Genomic DNA, 21,423 nt, shown 5'->3' on the forward strand with positions numbered 1-21,423 from the left:
GTGCTGGGCACATTGTACCAGCTCAAGCTGGTGCCCAAGCAGTGGAGCCACAGAGGGCAAGACCACTCCTTCATTACCCTCCCTCCTCCTTCAACAGAGGATTTGCTGGCAAAGGGCAGGCTCTAATTTTTTATTCCCACTCCATGCCTACACAGTCTTGCAGGGTATTTCCATGCATCAAAAGAAGGAATAGTTATAGTGCGTGCTTGCATAATGACCTAGCCTAGATAATGACAGCAGTGAACAACCCATAGCGTGGGTATTATCCTTTGCTGGCAGTTCACTGGAAGAAAGAGGATGAGATTTCAGTCTTAACTGTCCTTCCAGTTGTCTCTGGAAATAGGAAACAGTGTAATTTCACAAATGAGTGGAGTAACTGGGTAGCTTAAATGTAGAGAACATGCTTTTCCATCCAAATTACTTAGAAATTATTGCAAAACTTCCCTCCATGTTTGATTGTTCATAATGTGCCTGGATTTAGTTATTAGAATTGAGTTTATTAGAAAAGCAACTGGCTTTAACCTGTAGTTGTTTACTACACAACCTGACAGATGATGACATTGCAGCAAGCTGAAAATCAAGTGTTTCTTAAATGTTCTGCTTCTGAAAAAGAAATCATTGATTGGAGAGGATATGACCCTTTTGGTGTCTCTGCCATTCAGGCTTTGGTAATTAAGGGATTTATTTATTTAAGAGTTATTGAGGAATTTGCATTTCTAATTTTTTTTAATTGTTTCAGGGCCAAGATGTCCAGTTGGCATGGAGTATAAGGAATGTGTATCCCCTTGTGCCAAAACCTGCCAGAGCCTGAATATCAATGAAGTGTGTCACGGACAATGTGTTGATGGCTGCAGCTGCCCTGGTAATTTATTTACTGAGTTATTTACAGAGAAACATTTGGCAGTGATGCTACCTATTTTATTAAAAGAAGGAAAGCTGTGTCTTCCCTTAAATTTTTCTGAAATCAGAAACACTTCTCTTTTCTGGGACCGTGCCCTAGAATAAACCAGTATCTATAATGCCTGTATGCTTAGTCCATGAAAGGGCCATTTTTCAGGCCCAACTAAAAAATAAATGTTTCTGTGAAAATTAACAACACCTAATGCTCTAGGATCGCTGTTCTTTCTTGGTGAGGGACTGATTACCATTGATGCATCTAGATTCCTCCTGAATTGTTTTTGGTTAGAAGCATCCAGTCAGAGGACGAAAGAATAGAGAATATACTGTACGAGTTTCTTACAAAAAAATAGCACATATAGAGTTTGAATTATAGCTCCAAAGATCTTAGTGATTTTAGATGAATAATTTCACTTATTATTGAATTATTCATACAGAAGATTTGATTGTCTTAAAGAGGGCAGCCCAGCCACCACAGTCTTCCTGCTCTATCTATTGTACTTTAGACAACTGAAGGAGGAGAGTTTTATTCCTGGCTACGAAGTTCCATATAATTCCATTTCTGTTTTTGGAGGCATTTTATTGTGTTTGTTTGTTTGTTTGTTTTTAATAGGACTATCTCTGTATTTCACTCTTCAAACCTGGACTCTGTGTAAATGTACAATCTTGGTACAAGATACCAAGCATGATGGATGTTTATAGAGAACATAATTTTATTTTCAAAACAAGGCAGTGATGATGACATCAGCCTTGTTTGAAGAGTCATTATTGCATTCGGAGCTTAGTAGTTTTCCATTTAGCTGACAGTCTCTTACTTACTGAAGGTTCAAAGCTGTCACTCTGAGGCAGGACCTGGGAAGGTGCACATGGAATGTGACAGGTGATGTAACTAGACACAGGAGCTTATTTTGTTATGACAGAGCTGGTTATTATATTTTGCAGTCCTGGGAATGTTGGGAAAAGCAAAGGAGATGAAACCACTGGCCGCACAAGGACTCTGTTTGTCCTTTGGTAGCTCCACTGGTCAGTTAAGCACAGAAATGGTCTAAGGGGACAGAAACTGAAGAGCAAGGAAATGGGTTCAATAGAAAGAGTACTGCATGAGGAATAAGTAGATGAGTAGAGGGTACTACATAGAAAGAAAAAACAATCAGCAGTTCAAAGCTTTCACTGTTTGTTGCACAGTTGACAGGGAAGAACTTTAATTTGAGTCTCATAGAGAACCAGATGGATCTGACAGATGAATAAAGGAGTTTGGGATATAGGATGAGGATTACACCTTCTCTCTCCAGTGTGCCGAAAGTAAAAAGGAATGTTCAATGGTGTGTCTTTTTTATTTCCTTAAATGCACCACACAGTAACTTTAATTGCTGTAAATTGAGTTATTATTGCCAGGAAAAAAGGAGGATGTTCTGTTTTCTTGTGCACTCTGGAGAGCTCCACCACTCTTAAATGCTTAGATCTTGTTTTGAATATGTCTCACGGGAAGCATTTTTGCAACAGGAAAGATCTTTCCAGGCAACTCTTTGGGAAGAAAGGCAGACAGGGGATTTACCTGTGTCCCACTGACAGTGGTGGCTGCTGCTGCCAGGAGAAAGGGCTAAAATCTATTGAGGCAGTTGGAAGGAGTCCCTCAAAGAGGAGGGAGAGGGGTTTTTAGAAAACAAAATATTTTTATATAATAGCTCTTTTAAAAATGGATAGATATCAATTATCTCTCAATGTAGGGATTTAAGAGAAAGAAATTTGTCATTTCTCTTTTTTTGCAAGCTTATAGTGCAATCTCAGACAAGTCTTGTAACTCTTATGTGCTTCTGTTTGTAAAATCAAATACTCTATATATAGAAGACGTAATTATGGTTGTGTAATTTGGAAACCTCAGCAGCCAGATCCAAGTAGGGTAGCTGGCCCTTTTACATTTTGCCTCTGCAGAGGATGAGAAATGAAACCACAGCTGTACATGTTAATGGTTATTTCTCTCAGAAGCTGTCTGCTAGACTTTTATGGTGTCCAACGTTGTTTCTTCATTCCCTTGTCTCCTCTTCTGTCCTCTCAAAACAAGTACAAAAAGCCTCTATGGACACCTGTTACTGCAGTTTGATGAGACCACTCTACCTGAAAGGGTGAGCAGTTGGTGAAGCACATGTATTTTTCTAGCAGTTATGTTTCTCAGTCAACTCTGATCAACCTTGATCACACTCCCTGTTTTTGACTCATGTGTGTTCCAATACATGTGTTTTGGACTTGGGTACTTGCTAAGCAGAAGGCCCTTCTGGGAGCACCAGAAATGCTCTGTTCAGCATATCTGAGAGAGAGGCAGCACTAGAAGGAAAGTTGACAGCAACCCCCGTGAGGCTTTTTGGCAAGCCTCATTCTTTTCATTGCTGTTTGTGGCTAACTATGGATAATAATGTGTATTGTCTTGCCAAAGTATATGAAGAACTAGGAAGTCTAATTATATTTATGTTTATGTCCCTGCCTGTGTGTGGCATGTGCATCTGCTGCTACCTGATCTATCCAGAGGGAAAGCTCCTTGATGGTGAACATTGTATTGACAGCTCTGACTGCTCCTGCATCCACTCTGGGAAACATTATCCTCCTGGCTTCACCATCTCCCAGGACTGCAACTCATGGTAAACTCTGTGTTGCTCTGGTGTGGTTGCTGTTGCTCTAGATAAGTACTGCACACTGGTTAGTGACTATTTAAAACAATCTTTCTAGAAATCTCTCTCTACTTTTAAAAATTTTCCTTTCCTTGGCAAAGGACCTGCTCTCTTATTGGAAATACAAGCCCCTTCCAAGAAGTGAGCTGTTCACAAAGACAAAATCAGGTCTGCTTTTAAAAGGATATTTGATCTGATAAAACAATGTGAGGGTCATACTACTTCCAACATTAGAGAACTACCTGTTTCCTGTGGATAAGACAGACTGGTAGATTCCTGTGTCTGGTTAGTGTCAGTGGTGTTTTTGTTTTGACTTGCTACAATTATTTAACCTCTAAACCCCATTTCTTTCCAAGACAAGTTAGCTCAGGCATGTCTTTGGAACTTCTGCAAAACTAATGATTCTTCCCAGCTGCATGGCTCACAATTTTTCTTTCACTCATGAATGCCAGCCTGAAAGGGAAGGCTAGCTGTCTAAAGAAGGAAGGGGAATGAGTAATGTATTCCTGATCTGGTTTTGTGGAAGTGTGAACATGTTTGTGTAAGGAGTTCAGACAAATCTGTGCCCAGATGTTTGCAATTAGGGTACAGAAGAACTCAGCAAAGGGCACCATATGCAGAAGAAAGATATGTCTATGCATCATCACTATTATTCAGGAGTTTTTCATTACCTGCAACATTTGTCACAGAATATGAACCATAACCATGATATTAGCATTCTCTCTTTTTTCTTAGAGCTGTCTGTAGCTTTGAGCTTGGCCACAGTGTTCAACCTTAGTGCTCTTGGGACATCAGTGCTGCCTAATAGACTATATTATTAGAAAATATTTCCTGTTATTCAAATTTCATCCTGCTGTGGAGAATGTCATTCCATTGGCACTGCATTTACCATCCTTAATAAACTGAATCCTCACAAATGGTTTTCAAAGGCTGAGATAATTAAAGGTATAAGAAGAATCTAGTAGCTCTTGAAACTTAATTGATTTTGAAGATTCTAGAATTGTCTGGCATGATATTCCACAGACCCAAGAATGACAGCCACCTCAGTCACTGTCAGTGTATATTACTGGTTACTAGTAGTATTTATTGGAAGTGGCACAAAATCCACCAGTCAAAGATATTAAAGCAGAGATAATCCACCTCCTTGCCACTTGCACAGAAAGGAGCCTTAGTCAGTAATAGGTCATTAGACTGGTGAATGCTTTAGCAGATGTCTAGCTCGCCAGTGAAGGAAAGGGATTATTGCTCTCCTGTGATGAACTTGTGACCAGTGACTGGAGTAGTGTGGCCACTGCTGAACCTCCATGTCAAGAGAGAGGATTACAGACTGGAGAAAGTCTTGTGGAGGACCCTAGAGGTGATAATAGCAAGGGAGTTTATAACATAAGGAGAAGCAAAGGGCAATAGATTTGCTTAAAGGCTAAGGAGGAAACTTTCACTGCCTAAAGACGGGTTGAGAAGAGTTTGGCTCTGTCTTCTTTACAGGGGCAAATAGCAAAAGAACATGAAGCCATGGACATGAGTTGCAAAAGAGGAAGTTCTATTCAGACACAAGAAAAAATTCTTCCCCATAGACAGTGCAGCACTGGGATGGCTGCTCAGAGAGACTCAGCCACCTAATCTAGCTTTGAAGTTCGCTTCTTTGAGTTGGATATTGTAGTATATGATTTTTCTGAAAGTATCTTCAAACTTAATTTTTCCCCCTAAGATTCTGTCTTACTGACAGACGTACCTTGAGAACTGTATTTAAGACTCACTCCATATCAGTGGAACATAGTTGATAATTCCATTAAACACGGAGCTTTGGTGGCGGAAAACACAAGTTCTTGACTTTTGCAACCATTCCAGCTCATACTACCAGCAGTTGCTATTGAATGATGGTAAGAAAGGATGAATAAGTTAAGAAATTGGGCTATGGGAGATAGAAAGGATCCTGGGGATAGATGTAATTTCCTGAAACTGGGGTCCATATTTCAATTATTTAGGAAAAAGTTTCCACAGAAGATTTGAATTTATATACTCTTGCCTAATTTGTCATATATTTCCTAGCATTTGTCGACATGGCACCTGGATCTGCAGCAATGGAGAATGCCCAGGTATGTTAACTCTACTTGTTTCAGATTTTGACAAGTAAGCTTTGCCTACATCCCTCCCACTTATATCCCACTTCATTTTTTTTCACACAAAAGGTGAATCTTTGTTCTTACTTGCTTGTTCTAGTGCAATGCAGGTAAGATCATACTTCTGAATTCTTCTCATGATAGAAGCCAGACAGTGTGCTATATTGTTTATGTGTAGCAGTAAAAAATCCTATTTGGTGAGAAGAAAGGTTCCTCTTTTGATTAATTAGTGTACTAAGATATATCATCTATATGTTCAGAGGACTGGCTTTCAGGTAGAGGAACACTGCTGAGTTTCCTTGACCAGGTACCATTCCTTATTTGATTATCTGAATCAGCATACTTTTGTTGACGGTACTTTGAAGTGCTGGGCATAGGTTGGTTTTTACTTAATACCCCATGGCTTTGGGCCCTAATGGTTATGTTACATGTGAAGGAGCTACAGCCCCAAGGAGAAAGTGACCATCCTGCCTTCAGTTGGTGGGGGTAGACTGGAGAGGCAGCTCTGCAAGTGTTCTTGCTCATGTTTCTCCTACTCTGCCTCTCAGACTCACTGATACTGGTGGCTGCTGTCCCAGTTTTTTGCCTGCATAGGGAATGTGACTCTTCATGCTGTGCATTGACCAACAAAGAGATGCCTTCTTTATTTCTTCCTACTAGTTCTATGACACATCCCCTATCTCAGTTTCTGCGCTATGTTCAACCATGGAAAGACCTACTTGACCTAAAACAGTATTTGACCTTACTTGAGTTGTGTGTAGACATCTGCAGGGAAACAGCACAGATCTTTATCTTGTTCTTATTGCTTTTGGGAACTGAGAGTGGAAAGGATAAGGAGGAGATTGAGATTATGATAGACAGACATTTTTGGGTTTGGTGATTTTGGTTTAGACTTGTTTTTGTGGGGTTTTTTTTGTTTGTTTGTTTGTTGGTTTTTTTTTGGTGATGAGAAGAGTGCTTGCCCCAAAGTGTCAGCAGTAGTGGGATATATACTAACGTCAGAGTTTAGTGAGCCATGCCAAGCAGGACTGTGAGAAGCCTCGTGCTTGAGGTCTTCACTACAGATCTCTCTAAGTGCCGGGGAACTCGCTATCTAACATGTAGAATCAAGGAAACAGTCCCTGCTGATCTGTTATGTGTTTAGCTAATGGGAAGCAACAGTTTTACAAACAAAACAAGTCTTTATCTAACTTCAGTTTTTACCAAGGTCTTAAATGTCCTTGCTTTCTCGGCTACTATATGGGGGCTACGTGGGCTAAATACTACGTGGGCTAAATTTTTAAGTCCACTTGTGCCTTCTGATTCTGTCCCTAAGCACCGGGGACAGTGACTCAACCCCTTCTCTGAGCAGCCCATTGCAATGCCTGGCAACCCTTTGAGTGAAGACTGTTTTCCTAATATCCAATCTAAACCTCCCCTGGTGCAACTTGAGGCCATTTCCTTTTGTCCTATCACATATTACTTAAAGAAGAGATCAACTCCCACCTCACTACAGCCTCCTTTCTAGTAGTGTGTGATGAAGTCTCCTCTTCACCAGCTTTGTTGCCCATCTCTGAACATGCTTCAGCACTTCAATGTCTTTCCTGCAGTGGGGGGCTCAAAAGTGAACATAATATTTGAGATGTGGCTTCACCAGTGCTGAGTACAGGGGGACAATCACTTCTCTGGTCCTGCTGGCCACACTATTTCTGATACAAGCCAGGATGCCATTGGCCTTCTTGGCCACCTGGGCACACTGCTGGCTCATGTTCAGGTGGCTGTCAGTCAACACTCCTGGGTCTTTTTCTGCTGGATATCTTTCCAGCTACTCTGCCCCAAGCCTGTAGCATTGCCTGGAGTTGTTGTGTCCCAAGTACAGGACCCAGCAATTGGTACTGTTGTACCTCATGCAATTGGCCTCAGCCCATCAATCCAACTGATTCAAGTCCCTCTGAAGAGCCTTCCTGCCCTCAAACAGATCAAAACTTCTGCCACTTGGCATCATCTGCCAAGCATCTCATCCTCCAAATAATTGATAAAGATATTAAACAGAACAGGCCCCAACACTGACCTCGGGGGAACACCACTGGTGACTGGCTGCCAACTGGTTTGAACTCCATTCACCACCACTCTCTGGGCCTGGACATCCTGATAGTTTTTTACCCAACGGAGTTTGCCTTTCCAAGCCATGGGCAGGCAGTTTTTCCAGAACAATGCTGTGGGAAACAATGTCAACAGCTATAACAAAATTCAAGTAAACAACATCTACAGCCTTTACTCCATTCACTGTCATTCACTGTGTCATAGATGGAGATTGCAATAGTCAAGCAGAACCTGTCTCATAAATTCATGCTGACTGAGCCTGATTACCTACCTAGGTACATGCTATGTAATGGTGCTCCAGATGATCTACTCCTTAACTTTCTTTGATACTAAGGTCAAGCTGGTAGGCCTGTAGTTCCCTGGATCTTCCTTTCAACCTTTCTTGTAGATGGGTGTCACATTTGTTACCTTCCAGTCCACTGGGACCTCCCTGGTGAACCAGGATTGCTGGTAGATGATAACAAGTGGCTAAGTGAGTGCTTCCACCAGCTCCCTCGGTACCTTTGGGTGGATCCCATCTGGTGCTATAGACTTGTATGTGTCTAGGTGGTAGCCTAGGTCACTAGCCATTTCCCCTTGGATTATGGGGGCTTCATTCTTCTCCCCATCCCTGTCTTCCAGCTCAAGGTGGGCCAGTACCTGGAGAAAAACTGATCTTACAGTTAAGAACTGAAGCAAAAAAGGCATTAAGTATTTTCTCATTCTTTGTCACTATGTTTCTCCCTGCATCCAGTAAAGCATGCAGATTCTCCTTAGCACTCTTTTTGTTGCTAATGTCTTTATGGAAACATTTTTTATTGTCTTCTACAGCAGTAGTTAGATTAAGTTCTAGTTTGGCTTTGTCCCTTCTAATTTTCTCCCTGGATAACCTCCTGGACAGTAGTGCATGATACTCTCATGTAGTCCTCCTGAATTGCCTGTCCCTTCTTTCAAAGGTCCTAAACTACCTCTTTTTTTTTTTTTTTTTTTTTTTTCCCCCTTTTTCACTGAACTCTAGCCAAAACTGTGTTCATGCAGGGTGGTCTTCCCTGCTGGCTTGTCTTAAGGCACATGGGGATGGCCCACTCTTGGGCCTTTTCAGCTAGGCTGTGCAAGCCTGAATAAGTGCAGCTGTTGTCCATTTACCTGCTAATGTTTACAAACTTCCCTGAGACAGTATGGGAGGGCTGCAAAACCTCCCAAAGCAGCAATCCTCACTAGAAACATTACCCGAGTTTATATTGTTACCTGTCCTGTTTTGATTCTATTGGAAGCAATATTGCAGCATATTTTTATTGTTGGCTGGTTATTTTTGTGACAGTTATTTCTGAGATAATGTGACACAGAAAGTTTATGTACTTAGACTCACATAAGCTCAAGGTAGTTTCATTAATTTTTACAGAACTGTTTGTCAGGAAAAGTTTCTTTTATATTGTGGGAATGATTTGTGTAGCTGTAAATCTGGTGATAAAGCTGGGTATGCAGCTGGAGGTAGTGCTTCAGTAGGTAGTGTCTGCCAACTAGCAATAGCTGGCTGGCACTAGCAAGATGCTCTCAAGCTGATAATTATGAAAGTAGTAGGTTTCAGGAGGTCTCATGAGATGCATTACACCAAATGGAGTAGCCAGAGACCCATGAGAAGAGACTTTGCCACAGGAAAGAAATTTCCCTCCTAGGATCAATGCCAAAGGACTAGGACTTCTTTTGGGTAGCAATCCTTAGCTCTCCATGCTGCAAAACTGTCCTCTTGATTTCTAGTCACAGAGTATGCTCTGGAAATCAAACTGCATGTATTATGGTGGGCTATACCTACTTTTCTCTAAATCTGTTCCCCACATCTGATAGCCAGTTAATTGACTCTGAAATGGAGAAGAATAACTTTTTACCTTCGTCCAAGCTTAATTGAACAGAAAGTAGAATTTCCAGGATGAGCTAGTAAATACTAAGCTCCTTTACTGTCCAGGGGTTGAAAAATATACAGCAAATGCTGGACTTTTCTTAGGGTAAATCACAGAATCACAGAATGGTAGGGGTTGGAAGGGACCTCCCTGCTAAAGCAGGTCCACCTATATCAGAGCTGTGCAAAGCTCTGAATCCTCAGCATGTGTGAGGTTGTGCTTTAGCAGAGGCTGGTCAAAGATGGTTAGCACTGAATAACATGTTGAAGATGGAAATTTGTACTTGATGCTCATTTGACAGATCTTACCTGGGACTCAAAGGCAGTGAAGAGAGAATAACTGACAGGCTTCACCTGCCAGCTTGTAACATTTAACCCTTCTGCATCCCTTGTTAGTGGACTGCCAGTGTAGGCCCAGCACGTGAGTTTTCTTCTGGAAAAGGAGGTCTCAGTTCACCTTGTTTGCCATGAAACCATCTCTAAGTGTGATAGCTTTTCCATATGAAGTAATTTCTTCGCAAGGTCTGTGGAGCTGGAGACTCCCTATGTGTTTGCAGAGACTCTAGCATAACAGGATATTAAATCCCAGCTGTGGCATCTGAATACTGCCTTTCTGGAAATGAAAAAAAGTACAAGTTACCAAAACATTTTAAGATGTTAGTATGTTTAAATAGCCTTTTTTTTTTTTTTTTTAGTAGAAGGGTGGGCAAGCCAGACTTTCACATTATACTGTTATGACTTTAGATGTAGCTGTTGTAGCTATAGAATTATTTTTAACTTTGTGCTAGTTAATTAAGATAATGGTTCAGAGTAAAGTCCAGCATAAATTCGGCTCTTGGAAGAAGCCCAACAGTGATTGCCTTCTAGTTCTTCATTCTGATAAGATATTTCTTTTAATGTTAGAATAATTTCATGGTATTCAAGGCAACCCAACAAGGGAATCAACACTTTCAGGGGGTTGTGTTCAAGGAGGCCATTGTGAAGATGGCTTTCAGACACTGTTGCCTTCATAAAACTACAATGCTCTAAAAACAGCAGTACAGAGACAAAGAGGAGGCTCACAATCTGCCAAGACACAACTGTGAAATACAGACTGAGAATGCGGCGCCTCTGCAAAAGTGCAGTGCAGCAGTGAAATGTCAACAAATTCTGTTGCAAAATTTGATTTTAACTCTGTAAAAAATGTCTGTTTTCTGCAGCCAGCTCCATGAAAGCAGATGTGTCCAGCTGGGCTAAGTAAAAGTGGATGTGTTATGCTAAGATGTTGTCAGTTCCTGCATAAGAGTATAACAGCAACATGCCCAGTGTATGGAGTATGTAACTAATGCTGGGTAGTTCTATCTTTCCCAACTTTGCCAATCTCAAGCATTAGTACTTCTACTCTCTGTGCCTCAATTTCCCCATTGTATAAAAAGGGAAACTTAGTTCCTACATAAAATAGAGTGTGGGTTGCTGTTTAAAATTGGTTATTGTCACCAACAGCCATCATTTCGGCAGCAGGTATGACCTAACCTGTGGAGAGCCTGAGTGACTACATTGAATTTCCAGGGCCACTGAGGTATATATCCAACAGAAGAATCAAATCCACTTCAGTGCAGAGAACTGAGCGGTTTTCTGATGACCTTCCATTTGAAACATTATATAGGTTTTTCTAAAGTCATTGAGTGCAATTCATACCATATTTCTCAGCTTTTGTCAGTGCCTCTGTTACCACTGATAATGATTTACAGGCATAAACAGTGAGATAAGCATCTTTCTGGCACTTTCTGATCTGCGGGGAACTTGGGCCTTGTGCAACCTGCTCCACTGGACTGCTTTTCCCCCTCAGTGGCTTGAGGGTTACGGGCAGGATTTTCCTTGTAACTGGTACTGGGGTGATTAATATCTCTCTGCATTTTTCAGGAGAATGCTCTGTCACTGGCCAGTCCCATTTCAAAAGCTTTGACAACAAGTATTTCACCTTCAGTGGGATTTGTCCGTACTTATTTGCCAAGGACTGCGTGGAAAATTCCTTTTCTGTGATCATTGAGACCGTGCAGGTAACAGAAGCATTGCCTGGTGCCTGTGTGCCTCTGTACATGCTCTTGAGAGAGTGGGAAGAACTGTGGGAGTATGACAAGAATTGCAGATACACAGGCCAACAAAAGTAATTTTCCTATGAAATAATTAGTTTAAATAACAGATGCAGTCCTTCTCCTTAGTTAATAAGTGTTTTGCTTCTCCTTACTGCCATTCCCAGGAGCCTACCTGGAGACCAAGATTTGTAGTAATGAGATTTGGAGGAGCCCTGATCACCTCTTGCCAGTGAACAAACAAATGCAGATGAGGGTGTGCCAGTACAGAGCACCCTGAAGACCGGTGCTTTTCTAATGCCTGAGGAAAAGATATTTCCTCAGACGTTGAGTGGGGTACACTGACAGAGTAGTGTCTTGGGTTGCTTTCCATTAAATCACAATGTCTGATGGTTTCTGTTGCTTACTAGCTGGTCAGCAGCTCCTGACTTTCTTCATTGCCTCCCCTGATGGCTGAGAGACAGGCAGGTGGAGGTCAGTAAGCAGAGACAGCTGGAGAGAGGCAGGAAAGGGAACCAGGCCAGCACAGGTAGGGAAGGAGACCCTGGAGGTGGTGTCACAAGGAGGTTAACTTGATGGTGAAATTAATTGATCAGTTGTGCATGGGAATTGTTGTACTAGCCTGGAGACTGAAAAGGGTACTGAATCAAGCAGAGGGGAAGAAAGAGGATGAGGGCAGAGGAACTGAAGGCAGAGAGAAGTACAATGGTGTCAGGAGACTGATGGGAGTGAAGGGAAGTACCAGTCTGCCTTGCAGCTCATGAGCAACAGAAAAGTCACAAGCTTGGGAAAAAAAGGGTGTGACAGTCCTGCACACCATCTACGTCTGTATCCTGCATTAGAAAGCTCTGTTAATGCAGCTCTGAGGTCAGCTGTGCTTGGGAACTTGCAGAACCGGTTTCCACTTTCAAAACCAGGGAGGAGACCCAGGGGCCTGCAATCCCTGTTCCTCATCTGCGTAACCCACAGCCTTGAAAATAAATAGCACAGAGGTGTCAGACAGTGAGAAATGTGCCACTTTCCCAGGCTGAGGGACTGTGAGGAATAGTGTGGCCCTCCTGCCCCTGCTGCAGCCAGGGAGGAGGAACATCAACCACTGGCATGGGCTACTCCAGGGTAAGGTGATGTAAGGCTCACAGATTGCTTTTCAGGCTCTGAGATGAGGAGCTGCGAGTAGCTCCCTGATCTGTGATTAGCAGGATATAATGGAAGAAAGGCTGTCAGCCTGGTGTTTGTGGAATGCAGAAATTAGATCCATAAAACCATCGAGACACTTAACACCTCTCGAATTAGATGCTGAAATGCCTTCTGGGGAGCTTCTGTCTATGTCATCAATAAAGTAATAGCTTCTCTTTAGTGTGCAGATGATCCTGATGCTGTGTGCACTCGCTCAGCTTCTGTCCGAATCCAGGATATGGACAACAGCCTCATTAAAATGAAACATGGAGGAGAAATTTCACTGAATGGACAAGACATACAGATGCCTTTGCTACAAGGTGTGTTTGCATGGGCCAGTCATTGAAGGGATCCTGCTTACAAGTGTTTTCTGCTACATCTTAGCCCAGTTCAATCAAAAAATGTTTTCAATACAAATTCTCACTTGCAGGCTCTTCTAGAAGCTGTGGCACTTCATTTTGTCTCCATGCAGCCCGTATATTTTGGCTCACTTCCTCTAAAATCAGACCATCGTAATTCTGGATTTGTGAGATGTGAACTTGAAAACCACTGTTGGTCTACACTTTTAGAAATTATTATTTTTTATCCAGAAGCCTGAAATCCTTCTAGCTATCTTGCAAAATGTCATTGTTAATGCCTAAGGTTTTGCAGAATGCCCATATAGCCTCTTCTAGGGCACCTGAGTGCCTTGAAGCAGAGCTGATGGACAAGTTCACGAAGATGTGAACTGCTAAGCTGGCACAAAGCTTGAGAATTGTGAGGTGGGCATTGCTGGCACCCTTTGCTTTGGCTGTCCTGGGTGCCCACTGCTCTGAGGTAGCTACTCTGTTGGCCTGTTCAGCCCAACACAGCAGTCCCAGGCAATGAAACACCACAACCTGTCTTGACCGATTGATACTTTGTGGTTCTCTTAAGGTGCCCTCCGTATTCAGCACACAGTGAGGACTTCAGTTCGCCTTACCTATGGAGAAGATTTGCAGATTGACTGGGATGGTCATGGTGAACTCCTAGTAAAGGTACGCTTTCCTTCTCTCTCTTTTATTTCTGCCATTTTGCTCACCCAAACACATACAAAGATTTTCTTGTCTGAAGCGACAAATTGCTTTGTGTTGCATGTTAGAAATTCCATTCTCTTTTGCGGCCCCCAGGGTGTTATACAGGTCCTTTTGTATTCCAGAAACAAACATTTTCATCCTACAGCAGCTTGGTAGCTTTTTTTTCCTCTTTCACATTTTTTTTTTTTCATTGCTGACAGCCATTATTAAGCATGAATAGTTTTATGTTTTGCTCAGCAGATCATAGAATCATAGAATGGTAGGGTTGGAAGGAGGGATTTGAGGGATTTTTGCTTTCATTTGCTTTGACTGCCCTGTCTAAAGCAATGAATTTGTATGACTTAAAGGAAGAACATGGCTCCAGGGACATGGTTACTCATAATTTCCAGGAAAAATTAATTAACTCATAGAAGTTATGTTGCATGCTCCTTCTACTGTGAGGAATGTTTAAAGTCAGCCTTAATTAACAATTAGGGTTTGTCTGTGCTGCAGACCACAACAGAGTGTAGAATATCCAACTCAAGTTTAGAAAGGAGCTATAAGAGAAGCAGTCTAAGCTGCAGAATGATTTGCAACACCGAAAAGCTTGTGAGGGAAGATTACGCACTGTGTAATAATTACCTAATAGCTGATAAACCATCTCAGCTTCTCCAGCTAAGCCATCTACTGCCCTCTTTGCTAATACAAGAGGCTTGCTTTTGATCAGTAGGTCTCAGGGGCTGTGATTGTTGTCCTTGAGGGTGTATTTGCTCCCTCAGCAGGTCAAGGGAGGTTCTTCTCCCCCTCTACTCTGCCCTGGTGAGGCCTCATCTGGAGTCCTGTGTCCAGTTCTGGGCTCCTCAGCTCAAGAGGAACAGGGAAGTGGTGGAGAGAGTCAAGTGCAGGACCACCAAGATGATCAGGGGACTGGAACATCTTTCATATGAGGAAAGGCTATGGGAACTGGGGCTGTATATCTAAAAAAGAGGAGACTGAGGGTGGATCTTATTAATATTTACAGTTATCTAAATGGTGGGTGTCAGGAGGTTGGGACATCCCTTTTTTCTATAGTAGCTAGCAACAGGACAAGGGGTAATGGGATGAAGCTGAAACACAAAAAGTTCCATTTAAATATAGGAAAAAAGTATTTTACTGTAAGAGCAGTGTAACAGGCTGCCCAGAGGGGTTGTGGGGTCTCCTTCCTTGGAGGTCTTCAAGACCCACCTGAACATGTTCCTATGTGACTTGATCTAGGTGGGTCTAGTTCTGCAAGGTGGTTGGACTAGATGATCTCTAAAGGTCCCTTCCAACCCCTACCATTCTATGATTCTATGTGTTCACCTGTAGTATTGCTTTCTGCAGGATACAGGTGGTAAATCAGGGTAATATGCTCTTGCCTGATGCTGGGCAGATGTGGACCAGCATGATTAACCATAGCCTTGCTGCCTTTGAGCCCCACTTGCAATAGAGGATTTGGAGCTTGGTCCCACGTTGAGTGGTTTTGCTCACTGAGAAGAGTTTTGCCAAAAGAGTCAGTTTTCCTGAGGTTTTCTACTGAGCAGTGAGCACTGCCCTCTCTGAACCATGTCATTACTTTTGCACTCTCTTCTCCTGCTCCAAAATCTGGCTTAAATATCACATCTGACACAGCGTAAAGGTTCATGAAAGTTAGTTCAGAAATGAATGCAAGAGTTGAAAAGGCAATGAAGTAGAATGGCTGTGAATAACTTTACAGAATCACAGAATCCCAAGGGCTGGAAGGGACCTTAAAAATTATCTAGTCCAACCCCCCTGCCAGAACAGGACCACCTAGAGTAGGTCACACAGGAACTTGTCCAGGTGGGTTTTGAATGTCCTCAGAGAAAAGAGACTCAACAACCCATCTGGGCAGCCTGTTCCAGTGCTCCGTCACCCTCACAGTGAAGAAATTCTTCCTTGTGTTTCTTTGGAGCCTCTTATGTTCCAGCTTGTACTCGTTGCCTCTTTTCCCATCATTGGCCATCACTGAGACCAGAGTAGCTCCATCCTCCTGACACTCACTTTTTACGTATTTGTAAACATGAATGAGATCACCTCTCAATCTCCTCCAAGCTAAAGAGCCCCAGCTCCCTCAGCCTTTCATCATAAGGGAGATGCTCCACTCCATCATCTTGGTGACCCTGTGCTGAACTCTCTTCAGCAGCTCCCTGTCCTTCTTGAACTAAGGGGCCCAGAACTGGACACAACATTCCAGATGTGGTCTCATGAAGGCAGAGTAGAGGGGAATCTTTCTCAACCTACTAACCACAGCCCTTCTTGGCCATGAGGGCACATTGCTGGGTCATGCTTATCCTGTTATCCACCAAGACCCCCAGGTCCCTTTCCCCTACACTACTCTCTAAGAGCTAATTCCCCAACCTGTACTGGTACAGGGGTCCAGGTCTGGTTGAATATGGCACAGCCATCTGGTGTGTCAGACACTCATCCTAGTTTAGTATCTTCAGTAAACTCGCTGACAGTGCCCTCTGTTCCTTCATCAAGGTCATTAATGAATCTATTGAACAGTACTGGTTTTGTTGTTTCAATCTAGCTTGTATCGTTGTGTTCCAAGGGTCTTAGAAGCTGGTTTTGGGCTGAGAATAGTTCAGTTCAGTCCCTCGTCGCTTTTCAGAAATTTTGTCTTTCCTCTATACTATATAAAAATACTATATAAATATACTATATACTATATAAAAATACTATATAAAATATATAGTATTTTTCTGCCTGGTCAGAGACCTGTATAGCCTGACAAACTCTTTCTTACAGTTAAAACAAATCTCATTTTCTGCTCCAGGTCCTCTACACATAAAAGCAATGGAAGTTTCTCCAATTGTCTGTATTTATTCAATTCTGCTCCAAGCTCCTTCCCTTGCTGAATATCTAAAGCATCTTTTTAATTGCTTTTGGAGAGTAAACTTATGCTGGATTTGTAGACTCACCCGTTGCCAAGTATTTCTGACAACTGGCGGAAGTGATACACTTCCATTACCTTGGCCAGACTTGTGGTAAAAATTCTTCCTATATTGCTCAAGAAGGCTCCTCTTTCTTTGTGATTTGAGCTTCCACATGACAACACGTCAGAATTTGGATTTGTAAGAGTCATTGTCTGTCTGAAAAGTGCGTGAGAAAATAGTTTCCTTGGCGATTGAAATCATTAAGATACATAGATACATATCCTCTAATAATTCATGGTAATTCCTTTCAATGCTTTATATTCATTCACTCTCTGACCACTGTGTTGGAAGAGAGGTTTTGGAGGATATCTTTATTTTTATTTTTGCTTATACAGAAAACCAGTTTTCTTCAAAAATGTGCTTTTCTAGCCTTTTTTAATTATCTTTTACTGTTTAGTCCTGCCAATCTGACTAAAGTACCACTCTGTTATAAATGCATAGAGAGAGTTATTGTAGCATCAAAACACTGAATCAGGTCCTAAGGATAGTTGGTACTATACCTATGATATACCAGACCGTTACTTCTGATAGAAACTGTCAGTCTCTACTAGAATAAAAGATATTGGCACCTTTGTGTTGTAGATGTTGCTTAGAGGATTCCCCCTGTTTACCTCTGTAGTTTAGAGTCCTGTTTCAGTTGTCCATTGACTTGCAGCAGAAACAAGTCAGGGTGAAAAGTACATCTGCTATGTGCACTGTTTTTAATGCAGCTTTTAGTGTGTCACATTTCTCTAAGCAGGAGGAAGCTCTAATGTGAGGTAATACAGCTTTAGGGCAAGAAGTCTCTTCCTTATTTTATTAATGGTCCTTGATGTTGAGGGAAACATGTCCTCCAACATTGCATCTGTTTTGTGACAAAACAATCTCTTGCAAAAAAATGTCCTGCTGTTACTAATAGTAACATTTTTATTAGAAGTTTTAATGCATAGTACAATGAAATGGTGTCTATATTATCTAGATGTGAATTTAAGAATTTATTTGATTGTTAAACTGTGTATGATTCATTTTTTTAGAAAATCCTGCTATACAGTAGTGACCTATTCTGAAGGATGACCAGGCTAATGTTGTGTTCCTTAGGTGTCTTCAGCCTATTCTGAAAAGATGTGTGGGCTATGTGGAAATTACAATGGTAACCAAGGGGATGATTTTCTTACACCTTCTGGCATGGTAGAAGCTCTTCTGGAAGACTTTGGAAACTCCTGGAAGCTCAATGCAGTTTGTGAAGACTTGTTAAAACAAGACAGTGACCCCTGCAATCTCAATCCTCGTTTAGGTACTGAATTCTATCCAGAATTAACATGTACAGCAAAATATGATCTTCCATTTTACAGTTAAAAAAACCAAAAAAAACCCCCCCAAAACTACAAAAACCCTCAAAAAACCAGAAAAGATAAAAAGAGAAAAACTGAGAAAAAGAGAAGTGTTGATCACATTACCAGAGAGGTGGCTGTTAATCTCTGTTTAAAAAAATCAAAGCATTGCCCCCCCCCCCCACCCGCAACAGACAAACAGAGACTTTGGTTGATGCAGGCTTCCTAAGGAAAAAGTAATGTTTTTTGAAAATTGAAAACAAAATCAGGAATGTGGGATCATGCTGCTGTTCAGTTTGGACCACAATCAGAGTTAGACCATCACAACCACAGGACAAATTTGTGCCACTGAAGCTAGTTTTACAAGTCATAGTAATACTGTGACAAAACATCTGTCTTCTTCCCTCTCTGTCCTTACACCTTATACACTTTTCCCGAGCTCTTGTCTCCCTTCTCTGACTGCATCCCAACAGACAGACTTCCTCTTTCCCTCCATACTGCATGACTATCCTGCTTGGATACAGTGAGAAATTCTCAGAACAATTTTCTTGTCCCAGGTGTTACAACAACATCTGATTTCTGGGAGGAGCAAGCACAGAAGATGTTATGGATCAGAACAGATCAGAACAGGCACTGGTGATTTGTGAGCCTAGAAGGTTTAATTTTGTAAATATAAAAAACAACAGAAAGCAGAGGCCCTGTACAAGGAAGTACAGGACCAGAAATAGTGGTGACAATATAAAAGCATTGCTTTTCTTTGATTTATTTTCCTAGTGAAGCATTATTATTTTAGTTGATGCTATCTATGCTTACTTAATCCTATTCTTATTTTTTTTTACAGAAGGAAAAGAAAGTGCTTACTGTGAAGCTTCTTCTTGAAAGCTACCAATTAATTCAGTGCAAGCATGTAATTTTTCTCTTTTCAGCCAAATATGCTGAGGAATCCTGCTCAATTCTGATGACTTCTGCATTTGAACCCTGTCATCATGAAGTCAGTCCCACTCCCTATGTGAAGAACTGCCGCTTTGATGTTTGCTCCTGCTCCAATGGCAAAGATTGTCTGTGCTCTGCTATTGCTAATTATGCAGCAGCCTGTGCTAGGAGGAATGTCCTGGTTCCTTGGAGAGAACCTGACTTCTGCCGTAAGTGAAATGCTCCTAAAACCCACTTATTTTCCTTGTCTCAAAGGAATTTCTTGACAATGTCAGATGAGAAACGTAGAGTAAGATGATTTATGTAAGATGCCACATATTTCTTCTGGTACCATCTCTGTTCATAGCAGAGCTAAGTTTACAGCAGATTGTGTGGGATTGTGTCTGGACAAGGTTTGAGTATCTCCAAGGACAGAGATCCCACAACCTCTCTGGCATCTATCTCTCTTAGCAGTCTGATTATCACCCTGTCAGTGCAGAGGTCTGAGATCTATGTCATTTCTCATTTCACGTATACCATTCAGCTAGCAGATGAACATAATTTTTCTAACCACGTATAAGCTTCTTTCCTTCTTTTCCTTGTAAATTCTAGTATGTTGTGGCAGCTGGTTCAAGATGAGACCTGTACTTTGATAAACAGGCCGTGGGTGGTACCACTGGGCTAGGCAAAGAGCTTTGTCTATGGTATTTTGTGTTGACATTTATCTCCGATGAGAGTCAGCAAGATTTGAGTTTTGAATTCCTCTGAGGATTGTTTGCAGGATGCCACCTGTAATAAATGGCAACCCTTGTTCAAAAGCTTGCAGTCTAAAAGATGAGACATTGCAAGAGGGAAGAATGAAAATTCAGACTGCAGGTTTAGGTGGGTGTAACAGAAAGAACGGGATGTTTTTGCATAGATCATGCAAGATTAACAGCCAAACAATATATTAAGAAGCTGGAGCAGAAGTAGCCAGCACCATTTTTTTTCTTTTCCTGTAAGGTCAATGTGGTAGGAAAAAATCCATTGCAATGGAATTTTGATCACATGGACATACTTTTCCTCATAAATATTTGTGAAATGGAAGTTTTCTCATTTTCCTGAGCAACTTTGCTATTAAGGAAAGCAGACAATTGAAAATTTTGGGAAAATCATGTATGCTTGGCAGCCCTCCAGATCTGTTCTACTACTTTTTCCCAAACAAGGGATGGGGAAAACATTTATAAACTGTGTATAAACTGGAAGAGAGAGGGAAAGAGAAGTCACTGGCTTTTCACATGGTAGGGTCTGTAGCTATGAGGTCAGTGACTACAGGCTGCTTCCGGAGGCTGGAGAGTATTTACTGTGAATAAGAACAAAACCAGTTTATGTTGAACTGCTGCATGGTTTCATAATATTTTACCTAATTTATGTAAATGTTCAGATAGTGGAACAGTAATATAATAAAAATCCTTTTAAAAATGTACAGGTCTGGAGGCTGAAAGAAAGAGCAGTGATAATGCACCATCATTCTTTCTGTAATTGAACAAGTCAATTTTCACAATTAATCTTTAATAGTGCAGAGCTGCTTCCTCCTTTCTGTGCATTACAGAGCTCTTTATGCTCTCATAAAGTGATGATTTCCCTGACTGCAGATCCATCAGCCCCCATTAAATAATCCTGATGCCCTAGACATCTCCTGTCACATGAAAGAGAACAATCCCTCTTTTAATGCGCTTGAGATGTGAATGTGCAGATTGCATAATTTGTGCTGATGGCCCCTGAACACATGCTCTGCTCCTGCCTTGGTCAACAGAGATTCAGTTTCTTGGGAAATGACTTGACAGAACAAGTTTGCTTGATCTGAGGTGGATAAGTGGCAGCGAGGTAAGTCATTAGTGTAGCACAGCATTACTGCTGCATGTCAAGTTAACAAGTGCATTCATCTCTCACATCTTTGAAATTATTTAAGTTTCAGTTAGATTGTTTAAGTGCTGACTTGTACCCTTGTAGCCCACCATGAATAAGCAACAGAGTCAATCCCTTCATGCTGCATGGAAGGAGCATATAGCTATACTATGAAGGGCTGTCTTTCTCATGCATATGCATGCAAAAAAATGGTTAAAAAAACTGATAGTATGGATGGTCCCAGACAGTGGTGGTAAATGGAGTTGAATCCAATTGGCAGCTGGGCACTAGTGGTGTTCCCCAGGACTCACTGTTGGGGCCTGTTCTGTTTAGTATCTTTATCAATGACCTGGATGAGGGGATTGAGTGTACCCTCAATAAGTTTGAAGCCAATATCAAGTGAGATAGGAGTATTGATC

At 41.6% G+C, this 21,423-nt stretch overlaps 1 protein-coding gene across 1 annotated transcript in view; it reads left to right on the top strand.

Moving 5' to 3' along the window:
* VWF (von Willebrand factor) overlaps positions 1–21,423 on the top strand; it is a 146,057-nt gene that overhangs the window by 20,962 nt on the left and 103,672 nt on the right. The window contains exons 8-15 of the mRNA XM_062007398.1: positions 740–862; positions 3,419–3,530; positions 5,610–5,656; positions 11,541–11,677; positions 13,068–13,206; positions 13,802–13,902; positions 17,973–18,168; positions 19,132–19,347. Coding sequence (XP_061863382.1) covers positions 740–862; positions 3,419–3,530; positions 5,610–5,656; positions 11,541–11,677; positions 13,068–13,206; positions 13,802–13,902; positions 17,973–18,168; positions 19,132–19,347 — 1,071 coding nt within the window. The remainder of the gene's footprint in view (positions 1–739; positions 863–3,418; positions 3,531–5,609; positions 5,657–11,540; positions 11,678–13,067; positions 13,207–13,801; positions 13,903–17,972; positions 18,169–19,131; positions 19,348–21,423) is intronic.

Source organism: Colius striatus, chromosome 1 (assembly GCF_028858725.1).
Source record: "Colius striatus isolate bColStr4 chromosome 1, bColStr4.1.hap1, whole genome shotgun sequence".
Lineage (NCBI taxonomy): Eukaryota > Metazoa > Chordata > Aves > Coliiformes > Coliidae > Colius > Colius striatus.